We start from the raw sequence: 23,735 nt of genomic DNA on the forward strand, positions 1-23,735 counted from the left end.
TTCTATACACTAACGTGTGCTTTCCTCTCTCAGCTGCTGCTTGGTATGGAGGCCGAGTCTTGCTGCATTTTACGTTCCGGCGGCCATTATCCTCCTGATCACCTGGATCTACTTCCTCTGTGCCGGGATCAATTTGAAGCGCCAGCCCGTCGAGCAGAAGGAGCCGGGAGAAGCCAATGACGTTCAGCAGTCACAGAGCGGGATAAGCCACCTCTTGAGCGACTCGACCTCCATCTCCGTCACCATCAACTCAGCAGCCCCACCAGACGTGGACGCCGTCTATTCCTTGGAGGTGCAGTTCTGGTCTCTGGTCATCGTCCACGTCTTGTACGTTACCCTCTGGATTTTCGGAGCCTTTGCCGTGTCACAAATTTGGTATCTGAATATAATATTTAGTTGCCTCTATGGAGTGACGGCCGTGGCCCTGGGGCTGTTTATTTTCATTCACCATTGCATACGCCGCCAGGATGTTCAGCGCTCCTGCTGCCCAATGTACACCGAAACCACACCGATTCAAGCCTACGTGCAAACCAGTTCTCCCGTGGACGACACGCCTCCGGTTTTTATCGGGTGTAGCCCCGATGGGACGCACTCCGTTGAGGCGTCATCTTCCCCAAGCAACAGCAGTAACTCTAACACAGGACCTTGCAAAATCACCAACTTGCAGGTGGCGCAGAACCAAGCAGCCGAAAACTGCCCGCCTAAGCCGGCCAGCTGCGAAGGTAGCGAGCCCGCCAACAACAAATGCGTGATGGCCCAAAGCCGCTACACCAACAACTTGCACAATCGCAGGAACCATAAAAGCAGAACTAAGCAATACCGGGAAGGGAAGCACCACCGGTTAAAGGTGCTGCGCGGACCCTCTTCGGACTTGCCTTCCAGCGAGAGCGGCAGCGTCCACAACAGTCACTCCGAGAGCTATCACAGTAAGAGTAGCCCGTTAAACAACGGCAGGACTGAGGTGGCAGCCAGGGACCCAGAGGGGGCGCTCACCCAATCCGAAGGGAGTGACAGCAGCGGGCACCAGGCTCAGGACTTTGCCAGAGCACAGCGGAAAAGCGCCAGCCGGGACAATCTCAAGCAAGCCAACAGCATGGAAAGGGAGAGTAAACGGAGGTCCTTTCCGCTTAATACGGGCAACCAAAATGGTGTTCTAAAGGGTAGCAAGTATGACATCAATCTTGCTACTACGGAGAGCCCCACCGCCATGAAAACGGGGCTCTGGAAGAGTGAAACTACTGTGTAGTTGATGTTTAAGTACAGATGGCATGATGACCCAGATGCCAACAAAGGATAGGAAAAAAAGGAGCTCTCCGCAGCCATATGATGATAGATAGGTTGGTGGAAATGGCTGAAGACCCTCAACAGTACCTGGAATATCAGCATATTGTACGATTGTATACTGAACGCATGATGATTGCAGCATTGTGCAAGAGTATCGAACTGAGGATTAGCATTAGGAAATGTGTGTCTCAGCAGGAAATCTTTATTCCGCAAAAAAAAAAAAAAAAAAGAACATCTTGAAGGACCTTGGATTGATCCATCATATGATTCGTTTTGGAACAAGACGTACTTGATGAGGACAGCGGTCATCCGTCTTATCACGTGACTCGTGTCGTCGAACACTTGTTATAATCCTGATGCTGTTTTCAAAAATTCCTGAACTCCTCCAGTACCAAAAACAACAAAAAACAAAAAACAATAAAAAAAAAAACTCAAAGGCCCGAGCTTCGTTTTCCTAAATCAGGTGACTAAACGCGCCTCAGGCGGTCTGTTTATAATCTGAGACACACGTGCCTTATAAGCTTCTCTGTTTTCCACATTAAGCACTTTTTTTTTTTTTTTTTTTTTTTGAACAAAGGAATTTCTAGTCCAAGGCATTTGTGGAATTGTGCACTTATCCAGAACTTTTCCGTCACTCCATCCCATTACACCTTTTTCCTCCAACCATCCCCCCCCACCATCCCCACCACCACATTCTTCTTCTATGACCTCATTCCTGACTTTCATGTGTCTTTAGAGGATTAATGTTGGTGTTCTGAACCGTTCTATAATGTTGATCAGCTGACTGGTTTGTCAAAGCAGATCCTCAGGATTAGAGTACTTGGTACTGTCAATCGCGATCGTCTGCTTTTGACCCACAAAGTTCGGTATCTTTTTTTTTTTTTACATCATTGACGACAATCGCAGCAAACAATTTATTTTTATTTTTTTTTCATGAAGTTCACTTTTTTTGCATGGTATATGTGATAATGTATTTTTTAAATTTATTATTTCAGAGGGAAAAAAAAAATGTCTATTTTTCAAATATGGAATTATATTGTATATTGTATAGACAGATCAGGGTCTCTTTTTTCGGAGACCTGTGTAAATTTTCCATATCAGTATTAGTAACCTTTTTTTTATGTCAATGCATGGAAGTGCATCTTTAGTTTGTATACCATATAAGAAATGTTGTATGTGTAATGTTATACATGGGATTTCACAGAGGGATGATCGTGTAAATGTGAAACAATAATGTCGGATTCGCGGAAATGGTTATTTTTATTTTTTTTCATGTGTATATGGGAGGGGAAACATACAATGTGCCTTTTTTTTAAAGCTTTATATTCAGGAAAATGCCAAAGATGTGGGCTTCAATTGGGGAAAAAAAGGTTGTTTTTTTTTTAGCGATACGATCGATAAGCTCATACATAGAAATATTAAAGTAGGCTTGAAGCCTGAAAATAATCAATATGGCGCACCGAGTATGGAACCTGATTTAGTGTGAGAAGCATTTTCTAGAAATGTGTATTTTTGTGTTGGGGTAACTGCAGGTAAGCCTTATCAATCCACAAAACGGGGTCTGAAATTGTGGAGGATTCACCCAAAATTGGCCTTAAAGCTACCCCCCCCCCCCCCACTTCCTTTATATTCCACGGTATAAGGGACCTGTGGAGAGAAATGTTAGAGCATGTACCTACCCCCAGTGCTGCTGTTAGAAACCATAGAGCCCCATACAGCCAACCTGACAAGCCCCCCCCCCCCCCCCCCAAATAAACACAGTTTACTATGCTCCAGTTATGAATGAACACAATTATGCCGCGCAGGGGCGTAACTATAGGGGGTGCAGCAGTCGCAACCGCAACTGGGCCCTGTGATGCAGGGGGCACCATGCAGCCCCCTCTACATATGGCCGGCAGCAGCATAGGCAGCTAGGGGTACCAGTGCACCATGCACATGGGTGGCTGGAGGTGGAGGGTGACTAGCAGAGCTCCATGCTCGACTATCGCACTGGCTGCTCTTTAGTTGTGCATTCCCCGCATGACCTGTGTCCTCGGCCGGCTCCTCAGAGTACCCCTCTCCTGCTCCATGCATTGCCGCTCAGTCTGATGTCTGTTCTCCCCAGCCAGAGTCCCCCCCCCCCCCCGAGTCCGGCCCGCACTGCACTGCATACTTCTCCCGGGTAAACAATCTTTAAGCACACAGATGCAGTTCAGCCCTATGAGAGCCCCCCGGAGGACACTGCAGGCTTGTCTGCCAGCCCCCCTCCTCCCCCGTCATACACAGATGATGAAAGGTCTTTCTGGGAGATATGCCGATCGCCCTTCCAGCACACTGGATGGAGCCCAGGCCAACATGGATGAGTTTGCAGCCAACAGCTTGGTCATGGTGAGTGAGAGGACCCCATCCCCCACACACCATTACATACCCCCTCCATCTCCCCCTGGGGACAGGGACCCCTTCTCAAGTGGGGACAGGGACCCCCACCTACCCTGGGGACAGGGACCCCTTCTCACCTGGGGGCAGTAACTTCATATGCCCTGGAGAAAAGGACCTCATCTCTTCTGGGGACGGGGACCCCATCCTGCCTAGGGACAGTCCCCCAATGGGGCACCAAAAAAATAAAAAAAAAATACTGATACCAGTGGTGGAACTACAGGGCTCACAAAGGTCATACCTGTGACCACGCCCTGGAGTTCCACCGCCAGACTCGGAGGGAAGGGCCCTAGCTGGGGTTCAGGGGGGCCCTTCATGGTTTCTTGCATCGGGGCCCTGAAGGTTCTAGTTACGCCACTGATGCCGCGTACACACAACCGGACTTTTCGATGGACTAGGTCAGACAGAACTAATTTGCCAGACAATTTGATCGTGTGTGGGGCTTCATCGGACCTTTGCTGTCTAAAAATCAGAGAGACTTTAGATTTAAAACATGTTTCAAACCTTTCCGAAGGACTCGAGTCCGGGTCAAAAAATCAGTTCGTCTGTATGCTAGTCCGACGGACGAAAACCGACGCTAGGGCAGCTATTGGTATCTTGCTATGAACTTCATTATTCTAGTCCAGTCGTACGTCATCACGTTCGAGTCTGTCGGACTTTGGTGTGATAGTGTGTCCATTCGTTTTTGGAAAGTCCGTCAGAACTCCACCGAAAGTCCGTCAGGAAGACCGCCGGACCTAGTCCATTGGAAAGTCCGGTCATGTGTACGCAGCATAAGGTACTGATCACTCATTGTGTTCAGGAAAGGAAGGGGCTGGTAAATATGACATATTTGCTGGACCCTTCCACCACTCTTCATCTTGAGGGATCCTATTGTGTTTACGACTGCTGGTATGAAGGAGAGGTTACAAAGCCAGCAGCACTGTGGTGGGGGGTGGCGGGGCGGGGGTGGGCACACAGGTGAGCCTGGGCAGCAGGGAGGAATGATAAATGTATGGTGCACAGGGAGGGTGATCGTTGTGGTGGAGGAACAATTGCTGATCGATCCCCTGTATGGCTCTCTCTGCAGCAGTTGAAAGCCAACAAGAGTCAGAGGAGAAGAAACCAGCTTTCACCTGCTGCAGAGAGAGCCATACAGGGCATTGGTTCCAGTAATTGCCCCCCCTCTGCCACGCCGATCGCCCTACCTGCTCACATCTGATTTACCCCCTGGCTGGCCTGGGACCCATAGAAAAGGACCGGTGGTACCCTTTTATCCATGGCCCTGCCTACCCTATCTCCAGTTTTCACCCTTGGGGCCTAGGGGAGAGTGGCATTACCATCCTTGTGTCAAGATGGGACAAGCTTGGATTTGGTCTGAAATCAGAAGTTAGTGGTCATTGCTGGGCCGAAGAGTTGCTGATGGGAGATTCCCCACCCTGCAGCTACATGTACACAAAGTGGCGGTGATGCACATGACATTATTGGCCTAATATGGTGACATGATCGTATTAAGTCAATGATATTGACCTACAAATTACGTAGGACTCAACCCAGATATTGCCCTAGAATGCTCATTTTAGGTCAATGATATTGCCCTAAAATGTCCATTTTAGGTCAATGACATTGGCCTATTAATTACCTATAATTTCACCCAGAAATGACATTGGCTTAAAATGCCCATTTTAGGTCAATGACCTTGACCCAATATGACCATGTGGCCATATTAGGTCAATAAAATTGGCGTAGAAATGACCTATCATTGAACCCAGAAATTACTTTGACCTAATATGGTCATGGACCCATCAAGTATGGAATTAGATTTAGTATGAGAATTGTTCTCTAGAAATGTGTATTTTACTATTTGGGTTAATTGGCTTGTCAATCCACAAAATTCTTTCCTCAAAAACAGTCTGAAAGGATGGGAGATTCACCCAAAAGTGCCCCCCTTTATATTTTACTGTATAATGAACCACCTGGGATAAAAGTTATAACACATACTGTACTTACCCTATCTCTTTTACCCTTGGGGCCTAGGTGAGAGTGGTGTTACCCTACTTCCGGCGAGTAGGGATGAACTTGGGTTTGGTGTGAACCCGAAAACTGTCTGTCATTGCCAGGCCAATGCATTCAGACATATTAAGTCAATGACATTGGCCTAGTAATTACCTAGGATTGAGCCCAGAAAAGTATTTGGTCTAGAATGTCCATCTTAGGTCAATGACATGGACATAATATGGCCACATGGCCATATTAGGTCGCTAACATTGGTCTAGAATTGAACCTAGAAATGACATTGACCTAGAATGTCCATATTAGGTCGCTAACATTGGTCTAGAATTGAACCTAGAAATGACATTGACCTAGAATGTCCATATTAGGTCAGTGACATTGACCTAGTAATTATCTAGGATTGAGCCAAGAAAAGATATTGACCTAGAATGGCCATTTTAGGTCAATGACATGGACATAATATGACCACATGGCCATATTAGGTCACTTACATTGGCCTAGAATTTAACTGAGAAAAGACATCGCCCTAGAATGTCCATATTAGGTCAATGATATTGGCCCTGGGTCTAAAATAACAAAAAGGGTCTGAAAGGATGGTTGGTTCACCCAAAAGTGCCCCCCCCCTTATATTTTACCGTATAACAGACCAGCTGGGAGAAAAGTTAGAACACATACTGTACTTACCCTGTCTCTCCATCGGGGCCTAGGTTATAGGGACATCACCATCTTTCCGGCCAGTAGGAATGAACTTGGGTTTGGTCTGAACCCAGACATTAGTTGTAATTGCTGGGCCAGGACAGGAGATTCCCCACCCCACATCAGCACATATACAAAGTGATGGAGATGCCACGTGGCCATATTAGGTCAATGCCATTGGCCTATAAATTACCTAGGATTGAACAAACAAATGACATTGACCTAGAATGCACATTTTAGGTCGGTGACATGCACTTAATATGGCCACATACCCATATTAGGTCACTGACATTGGCCCAGCAGAGACCTAGGATTGAACCCAGAAATGGTGATGACTTACGATGGCCATATTAGGTCACTGACATTGGCCCAGCAGAGACCTAGGATTGAACCCAGAAATGGCGATGACTTACGATGGCCATATTAGATCACTGACGTTGGCCTAGCAGAGACCTAGGATTGAACCCAAAAATGGCGATGACTTACGATGGCCATATTAGGTCACTGACATTGGCCTAGCAGAGACCTAGGATTGAACCCAGAAATGGCGATGACTTACGATGGCCATATTAGGTCACTGACATTGGCCTAGCAGAGACCTAGGATTGAACCCAGAAATGGCGATGACTTACGATGGCCATATTAGGTCACTGACATTGGTCTAGCAGAGACCTAGGATTGAACCCAGAAATGGCGATGACTTACGATGGCCATATTAGGTCACTGACATTGGCCCAGCAGAGACCTAGGATTGAACCCAGAAATGGCGATGACTTACGATGGCCATATTAGGTCACTGACGTTGGCCTAGCAGAGACCTAGGATTGAACCCAGAAATGGCGATGAATTACGATGGCCATATTAGGTCACGGACATTGGCCCAGCAGAGACCTAGGATTGAACCCAGAAATGGCGATGACTTACGATGGCCATATTAGGTCACTGACATTGGCCTAGCAGAGACCTAGGATTGAACCCAGAAATGGCCATGACTTACGATGGCCATATTAGGTCACTGACATTGGCCTAGCAGAGACCTAGGATTGAACCCAGAAATGGTGATGAATTTACGATGGCCATATTAGGTCACTGACATTGGCCTAGCAGAGACCTAGGATTGAACCCAGAAATGGCCATGACTTACGATGGCCATATTAGGTCACGGACATTGGCCTAGCAGAGACCTAGGATTGAACCCAGAAATGGCGATGACTTACGGTGGCCATATTAGATCACTGACGTTGGCCTAGCAGAGACCTAGGATTGAACCCAAAAATGGCGATGACTTACGATGGCCATATTAGGTCACTGACATTGGCCTAGCAGAGACCTAGGATTGAACCCAGAAATGGCGATGACTTACGATGGCCATATTAGGTCACTGACGTTGGCCTAGCAGAGACCTAGGATTGAACCCAGAAATGGCGATGAATTACGATGGCCATATTAGGTCACGGACATTGGCCCAGCAGAGACCTAGGATTGAACCCAGAAATGGCGATGACTTACGATGGCCATATTAGGTCACGGACATTGGCCTAGCAGAGACCTAGGATTGAACCCAGAAATGGCCATGACTTACGATGGCCATATTAGGTCACTGACATTGGCCTAGCAGAGACCTAGGTTTGAACCCAGAAATGGTGATGAATTTACGATGGCCATATTAGGTCACTGACATTGGCCTAGCAGAGACCTAGGATTGAACCCAGAAATGGTGATGACTTACGATGGCCATATTAGGTCACTGACGTTGGCCTAGCAGAGACCTAGGATTGAACCCAGAAATGGCGATGACTTACGATGGCCATATTAGGTCACTGACGTTGGCCTAGCAATGACCTAAGATTGAACAAAGAAATTACATTGACCTAATGTGGCCACAGGCCCATTAAATATGGAACATGGTCTATTGTGAAAAGCATTCTGGGGAAATGTGTATTTTACCGTTGGGTTATCTGCTGGCTAGCCTTGCCGAACCAAAAATCTGAACGTCTATTTTCCCCCAAAATAGGCTCCATAAGGATGGGTGATTCACCTAAAATTGGCCATAAAGCGGCGCCTCTCCCTTTATAGGTCACTGTATAATAGACCTGTGGGAGAAAAGTTGCTTACTCTATCGCCAACTTTGACCCTTGGGGCCTAGGTGAGAGTAGCCTAACCATCATTCCAGTGAGTAAGGATGAACTTGGGTTTGGACTGGACTTGGAAGTTAGCTGTCATTGCTGATTTCCCACCCCACAGCTGCATATACTGTATACAAAGCGGCAGATATGCCTATGACACCATTGACCTAATATGGCCATATTAGGTCACTGACATTGGCCTAGAAATGACCTAGAATTTAATCCAGGAATGACATTGACCTAATAAGAACATAAGCCTGTGTATGTACAATGATGTCATGATGAGCATCCCCACCCCTTTGTGTATATCTGTGGGGTGAAACATCTCCTGCCTGCAGCTCATTGGCCCAGCAGTGAAAAGTAACTTTCAGGCGAACTTGGATTTGAGCTGAGCTCATCACCACCGGCAAGATCCTAAGTAGCCCAAAACATGAGGCCCTGCATTGTGCTGGGGCATCATCTTGTGAGATTTGGTATTCATACCCCTTGAGATTCCCCACATTTTGTCATTTTGTTACAACCAAAAACGTAAATGTATTTTATTGGGATTTTATGTGATAGACCAACACAAAGTGTCACATAATTGTGAAGTGGAAGGAAAATGATAAATGATACAAATAAATCTGTGAAAAGTGTGGGGGAGGGGCATTTGTATGGCGCCCCCCGGAGTCAATACTTTGTAGAACCCCCTTTCTCTACAAGTCTTTTTGGGGGTGTCTCTACCAGCTTTGCCCATCTAGAGAGGACATTTCTGCCCCATTCTTCTTCTTTGTAGAATATCTCAAGCTCTGTCAGATTGGATGGAGAGCGTCTGTGATCAGCAATTTTCAAGTCTTGCCACAGATTCTCAATGGGATTTAGGTCTGGACTGTGACTGGGCCATTCTAACACATGAATATGCTTTGATGTAAACCATTCCATTGTAGCTCTGGCTGGATGTTTCGGGTCGTTGTCCTGCTGGAAGGGGAACCTCCATCCCGGTCTCAAGTCTTTTGCAGACTCTAAGGCCCTTGTACTCACGGGTCGGACATTCCAACAAAATCCGTCTGATTTTTTCCGACGGATTTTGGCCTGAAACTGGTGTTGCATACACACGGTAGGACAAAGTTGTCGGAAAATCTAAACGTGATGACGTTTGTTCGTTGCGACGGGACTACGTTGCGGCTAGTAGCCAATATTTTTGGTCTCGTAATTTGATCTGAGCATGCGTGGCACTTTGTCCGATCGGAATTCTCTACAAGCGATCAGACAAGTCCGATCGGACCGTGTTGTCGGAAAATTTTATATCCAGCTCTCAAACTTTGTTGGTCGGACATTCCAACGGAAAAAAGTCAGATGGAGTCCACACACGGTCGGATTATCCAACAACACGGTGCAGTCGGACATTATCCGTCAGAATTTCCTACCGTGTGTACGGGGGGCTAACAGGTTTTCTTCTAAGATTGTCCTGTATTTGTCTCCATCCATCTTCCCATCAACTCTGACCAGCTTCACTGTCCCTGCTGAAGAAAAGCATCCCCACCACATGATGCTGCCACCACCATGCTTCACGGTGGGGATGGTGTGTTCAGGGGGATGGGCAGTGTTAGTTTTCCCCACACGTAGCATTTTACTTTTAGGACAAAAAGTAGAATTTTGGTCTCCTCTGACCAGATCACCTTCTTCCACATGTTTGCTGCCCCCTCCCCCACATGGCTTCTCACAAACTACAAACAGGACTTCTTATGACTTTCTTTCTCCAATGTCTTTCTTCTTGTCACTCTTCCATAAAGGGCAGATTTGTGGAGAGACGACTAATAGTTGTCCTGTGGACAGATTCTCCCCCCTGAGCTGTGGATCTCTGCAGCTCCTCCAGAGTTACCATGGACCTCTTGGCTCTTCTCTGATGAATGCTCTCCTTGCCCGGCCCGGTCAGTTTAGGTGGACGGCCATGTCTTGGTAGGTTTGCAGTTGTGCCATACTCTTTCCATTTTCCGATGATGGATTGAACAGAGCTCCGTGAGATCTTCAAAGCTTGGGAGAATTTATAATAACCTAACCCTGCTTTATACTTCTCCACAACTTTATCCCTGACCTGTCTGGTGTGTTCCTTGGCCTTCATGCTGCTGTTTGTTCACTAGGGTTCTCTAACAAACCTCAGAGGGCTTCACAGAACAGCTGTATTTATACTGAGATTAAATTACACACAGGTGGACTCCATTTACTAATTAGGTGACTTCTGAAGGCGATTGGTTCCACTAGATTTTAGTTAGGGGTATCAGAGTAAAGGGGGCTGAATACAAATGCCCCCCCCCCCCACCTACACTTTTCACATATTTATTTGTATCATTTATAATTTTCCTTCCACTTCACAATTATGTGACACTTTGTGTTGGTCCATCACATAAAATCCCAATAAAATACATTTACGTTTCTGGTTGTAACAAAATGTGGGGAATGTCAAGGGGGTATGAATACTTTTTCAAGGCACTGTATGACATAATTTTCCTAGGCAGGAAACCAAGAAAGAAACTGAAGAGATGTAATAAAAATGAAAAATAAACTTCAAAACAAGTAAATATAATCTGCTTTCATATCTATTTACTAATCCCAGCAGCATATGAATATAAAATAATCAATGTTGATTGGGAGATTGGAGTTCTGCTTTAATAGTGCGCTGCTTCTGCTGTCCAATCACAGGCTGGGGCTGGTACATGAAGGCCAAGGCTCAAAGGCATTGGGTTAAATGATACTGACAATCTTTCAGCCCAGAAGATTAAGGACATCTAGTAGAGAAGAATTATGGGGGGTGGGGGGGGGGCAGCACCAGATTGAAGGCAAATATTGCAGCAAAAGCTGCTTTTATTTATTTTAACATTTAATGGGATTTGTTTTCTTTCTTTTTGGTTGGAGTTCTACTTTAAGTGTGACAATCATGCCCAACATAACGCCCAGCTGACATCTATAGAAGCGACACATTCCTGCCGGGAAATACCCCGGAAAATATCTTTTAGGGCCCCTTCCTCTGGGTTACAATGTTGCATTTTGCAGTTATTAAAATAATGTTAATTACTATAATCATTTGTCTGAGAATCTATATCTTGCTATCCTGCTGGCCGGCACAACTTTTATGCTGATGGGGAATTCACGTTTACGAAGAGTCTATTCAGTGAAATCGAGCAAAACTGACATAAAATAAATGAATCGGATGAGATGTGCTGCTTCCCTGAACTTCCAGTCTTCACAGGAAAGAGTTAAAATGGTGGGCATTGCAGTCTGATAGCTTGGAGGTGGGAAGAACCCGGGGAGTGCCTTGCCATTCTAGGCTATGGGGCTATGTGTTTCTATGGATGCACACAGTGTAAGGAGACACAACTCAAGTCCTTGCATGCAAAGGTGGCTCAGTTGGATGCTTCTAGCTGGCAATAAAAATGATGCGCATGCAGACCTGAGAAATGCAACATCCATATCTATCCCCATAACCTCCCACTAAACAATTCCAATAGGTATCGAATCTCTATCCCTTTCCAATATGTAGAACCCTTCACAGGCGCTAAGAATGGATTTGTGCAATACAGTCGTGCAGAACGATCTCCTAAAGGTTGGCCTTACATTGTATTCAGTGTTAAAAATGCAAAAGCAATGCAGCCCAGTATCCCGCCAATCCTAATTCACCCCCCACCACCTAATCCTAATTCATCTTCACACCACCACCCGATCCTAATTCACCCACCACCACCCGATCCTAATTCACCCACCACCACCCGATCCTAATTCACCCACCACCACCCGATCCTAATTCACCCACCACCACCCGATCCTAATTCACCCACCACCACCCGATCCTAATTCACCCACCACCACCCGATCCTAATTCACCCACCACCACCCGATCCTAATTCACCCACCACCACCCGATCCTAATTCACCCACCACCACCCGATCCTAATTCACCCACCACCACCCGATCCTAATTCACCCACCACCACCCGATCCTAATTCACCCACCACCACCCGATCCTAATTCACCCACCACCACACGATCCTAATTCATCCACCACCACCCGATCCTAATTCACCCACCACCACACGATCCTAATTCATCCACCACCACCCGATCCTAATTCACCCACCACCACCCGATCCTAATTCATCCACCACCACCCGATCCTAATTCACCCACCACCACCCGATCCTAATTCATCCACCACCACCCGATCCTAATTCACCCACCACCACCCGATCCTAATTCACCCACCACCACCCGATCCTAATTCACCCACCACCACCCGATCCTAATTCACCCACCACCACCCGATCCTAATTCATCCACCACCTAATCCTAATTCACCCACCACCACCCGATCCTAATTCACCCACCACCACCCGATCCTAATTCATGTTCACACCACCTAATCCTAATTCACCCACCACCACCCGATCCTAATTCATCCACCACCTAATCCTAATTCACCCACCACCACCCGATCCTAATTCACCCACCACCACCCGATCCTAATTCATCCCACCACCACCCGATCCTAATTCATGTTCACACCACCTAATCCTAATTCACCCACCACCACCTAATCCTAATTCACCCACCACCACCCGATCCTAATTCACCCACCACCACCCGATCCTAATTCATCCCACCACCACCCGATCCTAATTCATCCCACCACCACCCGATCCTAATTCACCCACCACCACCCGATCCTAATTCATCTTCACACCACCACCCGATCCTAATTCATCCCCCACCAACCAATTCTAATTCCACCCTCACCACCCATTTCGAATTCACCCTGCCACCACCCAATCCTCATTCATCCACCCACAAACCAATCCTAATTCAGCCCCCCACCAACCAATCCTAATTCACCCCACCACCAACTAATCCTAATTCAACCCCCACCAACCAATCCTAATTCATTCCACCAACCAATCCTAATACATCCCCCCACCAACCAATCCTAATTCATCTCACCAACCAATTCTAATTCACCCCACCACCAACCAATCCTAATTCATCCCACCAACCAAACCTAATTCACCCCCCCACCAACCAATCCTAATTTATCCCACCAACCAATCCAAATTCACCCCACCACCAACCAATCCTAATTCATTCCATAGCAACCAATCCTAATTCATCTCCCACCAACCAATCCTAATTCACCCCCCCCCCACCACCAACCAATCCTAATTCATCTCACCAACCAATCCTAAATCATCCCACCACCAACCAATCCTAATTCATACTACCACCAACCAATCCTAATCATCCCACCACCAACCAATCCTAATTCATCCCCACCAACCAATCCTAATTTACCCCCCACCAACCGATCCTTATTCATCCCGCCACCAACCAGTCCTAATTCATTCCCACCAACCAATCCTAATTCATCCCCACCAACCAATCTTAGTTCATCCCCCACCAACCAATCCTTATTCATCCCACCACCAACCAATCCTAATTCATTCCATAGCAACCAATCCTAATTCATCTCCCACCAACCAATCCTAATTCACCCCCCCCCCCCCCCACCAACCAATCCTAATTCATCCCACCAACCAATCCTAAATCATCCCACCACCAACCAATCCTAATTCATACTACCACCAACCAATCCTAATTCATCCCACCACCAACCAATCCTAATTCATCCCCACCAACCAATCCTAATTCACCCCCCACCAACTGATCCTTATTCATCCCGCCACCAACCAATCCTAATTCATCCCGACCAACCAATCTTAGTTCATCCCCCACCAACCAATCCTTATTCATCCCGCCACCAACCAATCCTAATTCATCCCACCACCAACCAATCCTAATTCATTCCACCACCAACCAATCCTAATTCATCCCCACCAACCAATCCTAATTCATTCCACCACCAACCAATCCTAATTCATCCCCACCAACCAATCCTAATTCATTCCACCACCAACCAATCCTAATTCATCCCACCACCAACCAATCCTAATTCATCCTCCCACCAACCAATCCTAATTCATTCCACCACCAACCAATCCTAATTCATCCCACCACCAACGATCCTAATTCATCCCTCTCCAACCATTCCTAATCCATCCCACCACCACCAACTGATCCTAATTCAGCCCTTATCAGTTTGGTGCAAGCAGACAGATGTAAGCTGATTTCTGGTTGGTTGTTTCGGGTTTCTGTGCAGCATGCTGGTAAAATAATAGCCTGGGTTAAATATGTCTGTATACAGGAAAATCGTATATAGAGGTCCCATATTTTAGGATATTATGATGGCTTACCGTGTCTTTACTGACATCTTGTACACTTGCTGCTATCAGTACATTGGGCCTTTAATGAGTGACTAAAGCAAGAACTGCTTTCATTGCTGAAAAATACCCAATTTCCAGTATTTACTCTCCAGATGTCATGTTCTAATTCAGGATTGGAGATCTCCCTTCACATACTTTGATGAACGAGGCATTGTAGAGATCACACTGTGATCATTATGACCTCCTAATGATCATTAGGAGAATCAGTCGAGAACAGACGTGTAATAGTCGGAATCGTCACTCTTACTTTATTGTGAAAATAATAGTTCAGCCATATCTCTCAGGGATTTCTCCAGCTTTCACTTGTATTCACTCCCTGGCAGATTGTACAAGCTTCATTGAAGGCTGTTCTCTGCCTGAGCCCAGAGCTGACAGTCTATCCTGGCTTCCAGAAGAGGGGAGCATTGATAACGAAGGCTTTCATTTTCTTTTCTCTTCTCAGCATCAACATCACACAGAAGGCACGCAAGGCTGACACTGACAGGGGGAGAATACAAGTAAATAATTCTAGAAATAGCTAATCCGTGATTGGTAAGGCTGCACTGTATCAATGATGGGGTGCCAGATGTAGTAACCCATAGCAGCCATCTATTCCCTTCTTGTTAAAGAGTAACTCCACTTTTGTTGAGAAACCTCCCCTCCCCCTCCCCACGTTGCAGGGATTGTAACAAACTTTGTTGCAGATTCCTACCTTTTGTGCTTCTGAAGAAATAGCTTTTTCTCTGTGTCCATGTGCAAAATGAATGTAAATGGGAATGACTTTATAATTATCAGCTGCTGCACTTGCAGGGTTCTAATGAGGAAAGCGGCAGGCTCTGAATCCCTTTAGACGGGATTTCCCTTTGGGAGTATCTCACCAAATTAGATTTTTGTTGCAGGGGATGCCCAAAATCTGACTTGTATCTTAGTGCAGACTTCTGGGAAAATCTGTGAGCCAATCACACAAGCGGGAAATGACATTTCTGGGAGGCGTTCTGTTTGCAATCTGTGTACAGAGCGCCTCCAGGTGGCCATATTGCATTTTACATAAAATTACAGCAGCCGCAGTTTGTAATGGAAAGATCATATTTAATAATAATTCAATTACAATATGACTTGTGTCGCAATTGTATATGCTGTATTAATTTTTAATTCATTTGCTAATTTATTTCCCCACGAAAGTGGAGTTACCCTTAAAATCTGTAAAAGGTCAGTAAGGATTTGGGTTGGTCCCTACAATCAGCATTGCTCCTTGCCTTAATAAGCTTATGTGTTTTCACCTTCTGTATTGTCCATTGTGCTTTTTTTTTATAGTGTTTTGTTACATTGTACCAAAGAAATCATGTCCCAAGTATGTTTGTATTATTTGAATACACCCAATGATTTTTTTAATATATTAAAGTTTGCAAAATCCAAAGATGCAAGTCTTCTCTAAAGTGTGGATGTCAGTAACTCCGAGACGTGGGTTGTCAGTGATCCAACTCTATACCTGTGATAACGGGAGGGTATTAAGGGTGGACCAAGGCTGGAAGAACACTATTACAGGAGGGTATTACGGGGGGACCAAGGCTGGAAGAACACTATTTTAGGAGGGTATTGTGGGTGGACCAAGGCTGGAAGAACACTATTTTAGGAGGGTATTGTGGGTGGACCGAGGCTTACAATTACGGGAGTGTATTAAGGGTGGACCAAGGCTGGAAGAACACTATTACAGGAGGGTATTACGGGGGGACCAAGGCTGGAAGAACACTATTTTAGGAGGGTATTGTGGGTGGACCAAGGCTGGAAGAACACTATTTTAGGAGGGTATTGTGGGTGGACCGAGGCTTACAATTACGGGAGTGTATTGTGGGTGGACCAAGGCTGGAAGAACACTATTATAGGAGGGTATTGCGGGTTGACCAAGGCTGGAAGAATGCTGTTACAGAAGGGTATTGTGGGTGGACCAAGGCTGGAAAAACGCTATTACAGGAGGGTATTGTGGGTGGACCAAGACTGGAAGCACACTATTACAGGAGGGTATTGAGGGCAGACCAAGGCTGGAAGAGCACTATTAAAGGAGGGTATTGCCGGTGAACCAAGGCTGAAATAACACTTTTACAGGAGGGTATTGTGGATGGACCAAGGCTGAAAGAACGCTATTACAGGAGGGTATTACGGGTGGACCAAGGCTGGAAGAACATTATTACATGAGGGTATTTCGGGTGGACCAAGGCTGGAAGAACACTATTACAAGAGGGTATTACGGGTGGACCAAGGCTAGAAGAACGCTATTACAGGAGGGTAGTGTGGGTGAACCAAGGCTGGAAGAACGCTATTACAGGAGGGTAGTGTGGGTGAACCAAGGCTGGAAGAACGCTATTACAGGAGGGTAGTGTGGGTGAACCAAGGCTGGAAGAACGCTATTACAGGAGGGTAGTGTGGGTGAACCAAGGCTGGAAGAACGCTATTACAGATGGACCAAGGCTGGAAGAACAGTATTACATGAGGGTATTGCAGGTGGACCAAGGCTGGAAGAACGCTATTACAGGAGGGTAGTGTGGATGGACCAAGGCTCACAATTACAGGAGGGTATTGTGATAACAAGAGAAATCAAGTAGGACAGCCAACTCTGATACAATGCCTTTATTGATAAACCTGTACCTGTGTCTCTGTTGGTGTACGGACAAAGTTTTATCAATAAAGGCATTATATCGGAGTGTGGCTGTCCTACTTAATTTCTCTTGTTATCGCCTTTGCTGAGCCAAGCACCCTTCTTCCTCCTGAAACACAAGGATGGTGTGAACACGGGGCTATCACCTGGAGCGGTTATTCCTTTGAACTTTGTGTTTAGGAGGGAATTGTGGGGGGACCAAGGCTGGAAGAACACTATTACAGGAGGGTATTGCGGGGTGGACCAAAGCTGGAAGAACACTATTACTGGAGGGTACTGCCGGTGGACCAAGGCTGGAAGGACGCTATTACAGGAGGGAAGTGTGGGTGGATGAAGGCTCACAATTACAGGAGAGTATTGTGGGTGGACCATGGCTGGAAGAACGCTATTACAGGAGGGTATTGTGGGTGGACTGAGACTGGAAGAACACTATTACTGGAGAGTAGTGTGGGTGGACCAAGGCTGGAAGAACACTTTTACAGGAGGGTATTGGGGTGGACCAAAGCTGGAAGAACACTATTACTGGAAGGTTTGCTGGTGGACCAAGACTGGAAGAACACTATTACAGGAGGGTAGTGTGGGTGGACCAAGGCTCACAATTACAGGAGGCAGGGCTGTCTTTAAGGCAGGGCAAAAGGGCCCTGTCATTGTTGTGGGGCCCAAAGCAGCTGCCTCATACTTGCCAACAATCCCAATATCTCAGTGTGATGTGCTGGTACTAATGCTGCCCAGCTCTGTCCTATTGTTGTGTACAGATTACTCACCTGCAGACCCTGTGTTTACATGTAAATAATCTGCATTCATATGTAAATAGCTGCGGACGGCTGTATTGATATGTAAATAAAGGTGGCATTCATATGTAGATCATGCCCCCTGCAGTGAGAGATGATGTGCTGTAATCTCTAGCAACCAGTGAGCAGTAATACTATAAAGTAAATCTCTAGCAAACCGATTAAGAAGCAGAAATCATTTCTGTAACTTCTAGCAACTAATCAGTGACCCGTAGTGTGCTGTAACCTCTAGCAACCAGTCAGTAAGCAGTAATGATATGCTGTAAACCAATGGCAACAAATCTCAATTGCTGCCTGTTCTGATACATTAAACTGATTTGAAGTCTAGCTGCTATTTATTGCATGTCTCAGAGCAGATGGAGAGTGAAATTGCATGGGGGGGGGGCCCAAGAACATTTTTTGCCCAGGGTCCAATCATATTAAAGACGGCCCTGATAGGAGGGTATTGTGGGTGGACCAAGGCTGGAAGAACGCTATTACAGGAGGGTATTGTGGGTGGACCAAGGCTGAAAGAACACTATTACAGGAGGGTAGTGTGGGTGGACCAGGGCTGGAAGAACGCTATTACAGGAGGGTATTGTGGGTAGACCAAGGCTGGAAGAACGCTATTACAGGAGGGTAATGTGGGTGACCAAGGCTGAAAGGAACACTATTACAGGAGGGTAGTGTGGGTGGACCAGGGCTGGAAGAACACTATTACAGGAGGGTAGTGTGGGTGGACCAAGGCTGGAAGTAGTGATGCACCGAAATTTCGGCCGAAATTGCCCTTTTCAGCAATTTGCCGAAAGAGAAAAACACGGCCGATAATGGAGCCGAAAATGGGGCGTGGCCTGGGTGGGGGCGGGGCTCCGCCCCCGCCCCTGGTGACGCCCCTCATGGTGGGTGTATAGCGCAGGAGAGCCGCCTCCGCCGCCTGTTTGATCATAGCGCCGGGAACATCACAGCTTTCATTTCAATAGCTGTGTGTTCCCGGCCGCGCGCCGTACACGCAGCCCCTCCCCTTGTCCGGACACTTAGATAGACAGATCATCCGCAGGATTGGACGGATGATCTGTCTATCAAAGTGCCCGGACAAGGGGGAGGGGCTGCGTGTGACGGGCGCGCGGCCGGGAACACACAGCTATTGAAATGAAAGCTGTGATGTTCCCGGCTCTGTGATCAAACAGGCGGCGGAGGCGGCTCTCTTCCCTGCACAGGCTGGCTGCAAAATGACACACAGGCTGCAATGGGACACTGGCTGCAAAAGTGGTACACTGGCTGCAATGGGGCACACACTGGCTGCAATGGGGCACACACTGGCTGCAATGGGGCACACACTGGCTGCAATGGGGGACACACTGGCCTGCAATGGGGGACACACTGGCCTGCAATGGGGGACACACTGGCCTGCAATGGGGGACACACTGGGGCCTGCAATGGGGGATGCCTCCTGTACCATGCCGCCAGTCTCTGACCACCTCCTGTACCATGCCGCCAGTCTCTGACCACCTCCTGTACCATGCCGCCAGTCTCTGACCACCTCCTGTACCATGTCGCCAGTCTCTGACCACCTCCTGTACCATGCCGCCAGTCTCTGACCACCTCCTGTACCATGCCGCCAGTCTCTGACCACCTCCTGTACCATGTCGCCAGTCTCTGACCACCTCCTGTACCATGTCCCCAGTCTCTGACCACCTCCTGTACCATGTCCCCAGTCTCTGACCATCTCCTGTACCATGTCCCCAGTCTCTGACCATCTCCTGTACCATGTCCCCAGTCTCTGACCACCTCCTGTACCATGTCGCCAGTCTCTGACCACCTCCTGTACCATGTCGCCAGTCTCTGACCACCTCCTGTACCATGCCGCCAGTCTCTGACCACCTCCTGTACCATGTCCCCAGTCTCTGACCATCTCCTGTACCATGTCCCCAGTCTCTGACCACCTCCTGTACCATGTCCCCAGTCTCTGACCACCTCCTGTATAAAAATATTTTTTAAAAACAGTCATTTTCGGTATCGGTGCTGTTTCAGTATCGGTTTCGGTTTTCGGCCTAGTGTATTTTTCATTTTCGGTATCGGTTTCGGCACCAAAAAACCCATTCGGTGCATCCCTAGCTGGAAGAACACTATTAGACATGTACACTGATAAAAAATTTGTTCATTTCGGTTTCATTCCTTTTCTACTTTTTTCGTAAATTCAAAAATTCGGAAATTCAAAAATTCGGAAACTTCTGAAATTTCCGAATTTTGGGATTTAGAACTTCTAATTTTCGGATTTCTGAATTTACGCATTTCGGATTGCGAAAAATCGGAAATTCAAAAACCTGAAAAAAAGAGAAAATCAGTAAAATTAGAATAATAAAAATTATAGGTGTTGGAATTTCCTTTTAAATTTGGCTGTTTGTAAACATAACGAGTACGAATTTATCCAAAGTCTGAAATAACGAATGCCATATCTAAACAAATGGAACGGAACAAATAATCATAAAAAGGTTTTATTGTTATTATTTATTATTATTAGATTTCTACATTCCATTTGTTTAGATGCAGCATTCGTTATTTCAGATAATTTGTGACTTCAGATAAATTCGTATTTATTACATTCACTAACAGCCAAATTTGAAAGGAAATTCCAATACCTATAATTTAATAGTTATTATTAATTAGTTATTATTTCAGATTTTCAGGTTTTTCGAAATTTTCAGATTTTCATTCTTATTCTTGGATTTTCAAATCTCCAAATTTTAGAATTTTTTAATTTAGGAAATTTTTGAATCTCCAAAACTTCGGATTTCGAGTTTCCGAAATCTAAAATTTTCGGAAATTCATAATTTCGGGAATTTGTAATTTCAGAAATTCGACAATTCGATTATTCAGAAATTCATAATTTCGGAAATTCAAAAATTTCGAAATGAACAAAATTCGTTAAAAAACTGATTTCCTTTCCTCAGCGCTGTCACTGTCTGAGGAAAAGGAAAGCCAATAACTGGCCATCCTGTGGCAGTGCACACTTACACTGATCATCAGTGCAGCATACTAGTATCCATCAGTGCAGCCTCATTAGTGCCGCCTCGGTAGTGCCAATCAGTGAAGCCTTATCGGCGCCCATCAGTTAAGCCTCATCGGTGCCCATCAGTAAAGCCTCATCGGTGCCCATCAGTAAAGCCTCATCTGTGCCCATCAGTAAAGCCTCATCTGTGCCCATCAGTAAAGCCTCATCGGTGCCCATCAGTAAAGCCTCATCGGTGCCCATCAGTAAAGCCTCATCGGTGCCCATCAGTAAAGCCTCATCGGTGCCCATCAGTAAAGCCTCATCGGTGCCCATCAGTAAAGCCTCATCGGTGCCCATCAGTAAAGCCTCATAGGTGCCCATCAGTAAAGCCTCATAGGTGCCCATCAGTAAAGCCTCATCTGTGCCCATCAGTGAAGCCTCATAGGTGCCCATCAGTGAAGCCTCATAGGTGCCCATCAGTGAAGCCTCATTAGTGCCCATCAGTGAAGCCTCATTAGTGCCCATCAGTGAAGCCTCATTAGTGCCCATCAGTGAAGCCTCATTAGTGCCCATCAGTGAAGCCTCATCAGTGCCCATCAGTGAAGCCTCATAGGTGCCAAATTGACAGTGCCCATCAGTGCCACCTCAGTGCTCATCAGCGAAGCCTCATCCATGCCCAGTGAAGCCTCATCCGTGCCCATCAGTGAAGCCTCATCAGTGCCACCTTGACAGTGCCGCCTTAGTAGTGCCCATCAGTGAAGCCTCATCAGTGCCACCATGACAGTGCCCATCAGTGTTACCTCATCAGCACACATCAGTGAAGGAGAAAAATTATCTATTTGCAAAATTTTATAACATAAACAAAAAAGTTTTTTATTTCAATTTTTTTTATCTTTTTGTGGCTGTTTAGCAAAAACTAACCACCCCCCCCCCCCCCCCCCCCCCCCCAAGGTGATTAAATACCACCAAAAAAGAAAGAAACACTTCTATCCATAGGCTTCTATGTGGGATCTCCTCCTTGACTCTGTGATGCGCCAAGCTTGGCCTGGAACTGCTGAATGGCCTCAATCTCAGCCGGCGTCCTGAGATACTGCTCCATCTCGCTGTCCGATATTTCCTCCTCTCCGGTCACGTCTGGCTGCCCTTCAGTAAAGGTGTTGTCGTAACGTCGTTTCTTGGGTTTTTTCATGATCGGAGGGAGGAACGCAGAGCTCAGGCTGGGTTCTCCAGATGCTGTCAAGTCTTCTCGTTCTGTGGAGGACTTCTCTGCCGCTGCCATCGCCTTCCTGAGAAGGTAAGTCCTGTGCTTCAAGATGTCACCCAAGTGCTGGACCACCGTCTTCTTGTTGAGGGACATCATCTTCAGCCAGGGCAGCTCCTGGGCCAGCTGGAGGAATGTCTCTAGAAGTTCCTTCAGTCTTCTATCTGCTGCCAGAGGTGGGGTGCCGATTTCACACCATTGGCAAAACTTTGCCAATGAGCAGGAGATCCGCGGTGCGGGTTTGAGGGACTTCCAGGAAAGGAAGGCCGCTGCGGTGATAATAGGGACAGGCTGACGACCGGTGACCAGCCAAGTTTCTCCAGCCAGCTCCACCGTCTTCAGGGTGCGTTCTAATACCCGGCCCAGACTCTCTGCGTATTCCTCAGGAGCGTTCGGAGAGTTCTGGAGTAACCGAAAACTGCAAAGAAAAACATTACAGAAACTGGATGTAACCTTAGTCTAAAATCAGAGGTTGCCAAACTGCGCCCCCTGGGGGCACTACTCCTTCCACTCATATAAGGCACTATTCCTCCCACTGACACCAATGATGGGGCACTATTCCTCCCACTGACACCAATGATGGGGCACTATTCCTCCCACTGACACCAATGATGGGGCACTATTCCTCCCACTGACACCAATGATGGGGCACTATTCCTCCCACTGACACCAATGATGGGGCACTATTCCTCCCACTGACACCAATGATGGGGGCGCTATTCCTCCCACTGACACCAATGATGGGGCGCTATTCCTCCCACTGACACCAATGATGGGGCGCTATTCCTCCCACTGACACCAATGATGGGGCACTATTCCTCCCACTGACACCAATGATGGGGCACTATTCCTCCCACTGATACCAATGATGGGGCACTATTCCTCCCACTGATACCAATGATGGGGCACTATTCCTCCCACCGACACCAATGATGGGACACTATTCCTCCCACTGACACCAATGATGGGGAACTACTCCTTCCACTGACACCAATGATGGGGCACTATTCCTCCCACTGACAACAACGATGGGGCACTATTCCTCCCACAGACAACAACGATGGGGCACTATTCCTCCCACAGACACCAATGATGGGGCACTATTCCTCCAACTGACAACAACGATGGGGCACTATTCCGCCCACAGACACCAATGATGGGGCACTATTCCTCCCACAGACACCAATGATGGGGCACTATTCCTCCCACAGACACCAATGATGGGGCACTATTCCTCCTAGTGACACCAATGATGGGGAAC

General features: G+C 46.8%; 2 protein-coding genes across 3 annotated transcripts in view; one reads left to right on the forward strand and one right to left on the reverse strand.

The window, feature by feature from the left end:
* The window catches only part of ADGRA2 (adhesion G protein-coupled receptor A2), a 367,830-nt gene extending 351,615 nt beyond the window's left edge, over nt 1–16,215 (forward strand). Inside the window, exons 19-20 of one of the 2 annotated variants that reach the window (XR_013276532.1) lie at nt 34–5,935; nt 5,998–16,215. Coding sequence is in view for 1 of the 2 variants with exons in the window: in XM_077484825.1 (XP_077340951.1) it covers nt 34–1,246 (1,213 nt within the window). In the remaining variant the exon portion in view is untranslated. Of the gene's footprint in view, nt 1–33 lie in introns of both variants that reach the window. The other variant, XM_077484825.1, reaches the window with a different exon arrangement.
* A 5,937-nt stretch (nt 16,216–22,152) lies between these two features.
* On the reverse strand, nt 22,153–22,894 carry BRF2 (BRF2 general transcription factor IIIB subunit; the record flags this gene model as incomplete). Its single annotated transcript, XM_077484826.1, is given in 1 exon segment — nt 22,153–22,894. A coding segment is annotated over 1 exon segment (681 nt), but the record flags the coding sequence as incomplete, so codon positions are not given.
* Between the last annotated feature and the right edge of the window lie 841 nt (nt 22,895–23,735).

This window comes from Lithobates pipiens, unplaced genomic scaffold, assembly GCF_037356315.1.
Source record: "Lithobates pipiens isolate NorthernLeopardFrog02 unplaced genomic scaffold, aLitPip1_a1.2 Scaffold_162, whole genome shotgun sequence".
NCBI lineage: Eukaryota > Metazoa > Chordata > Amphibia > Anura > Ranidae > Lithobates > Lithobates pipiens.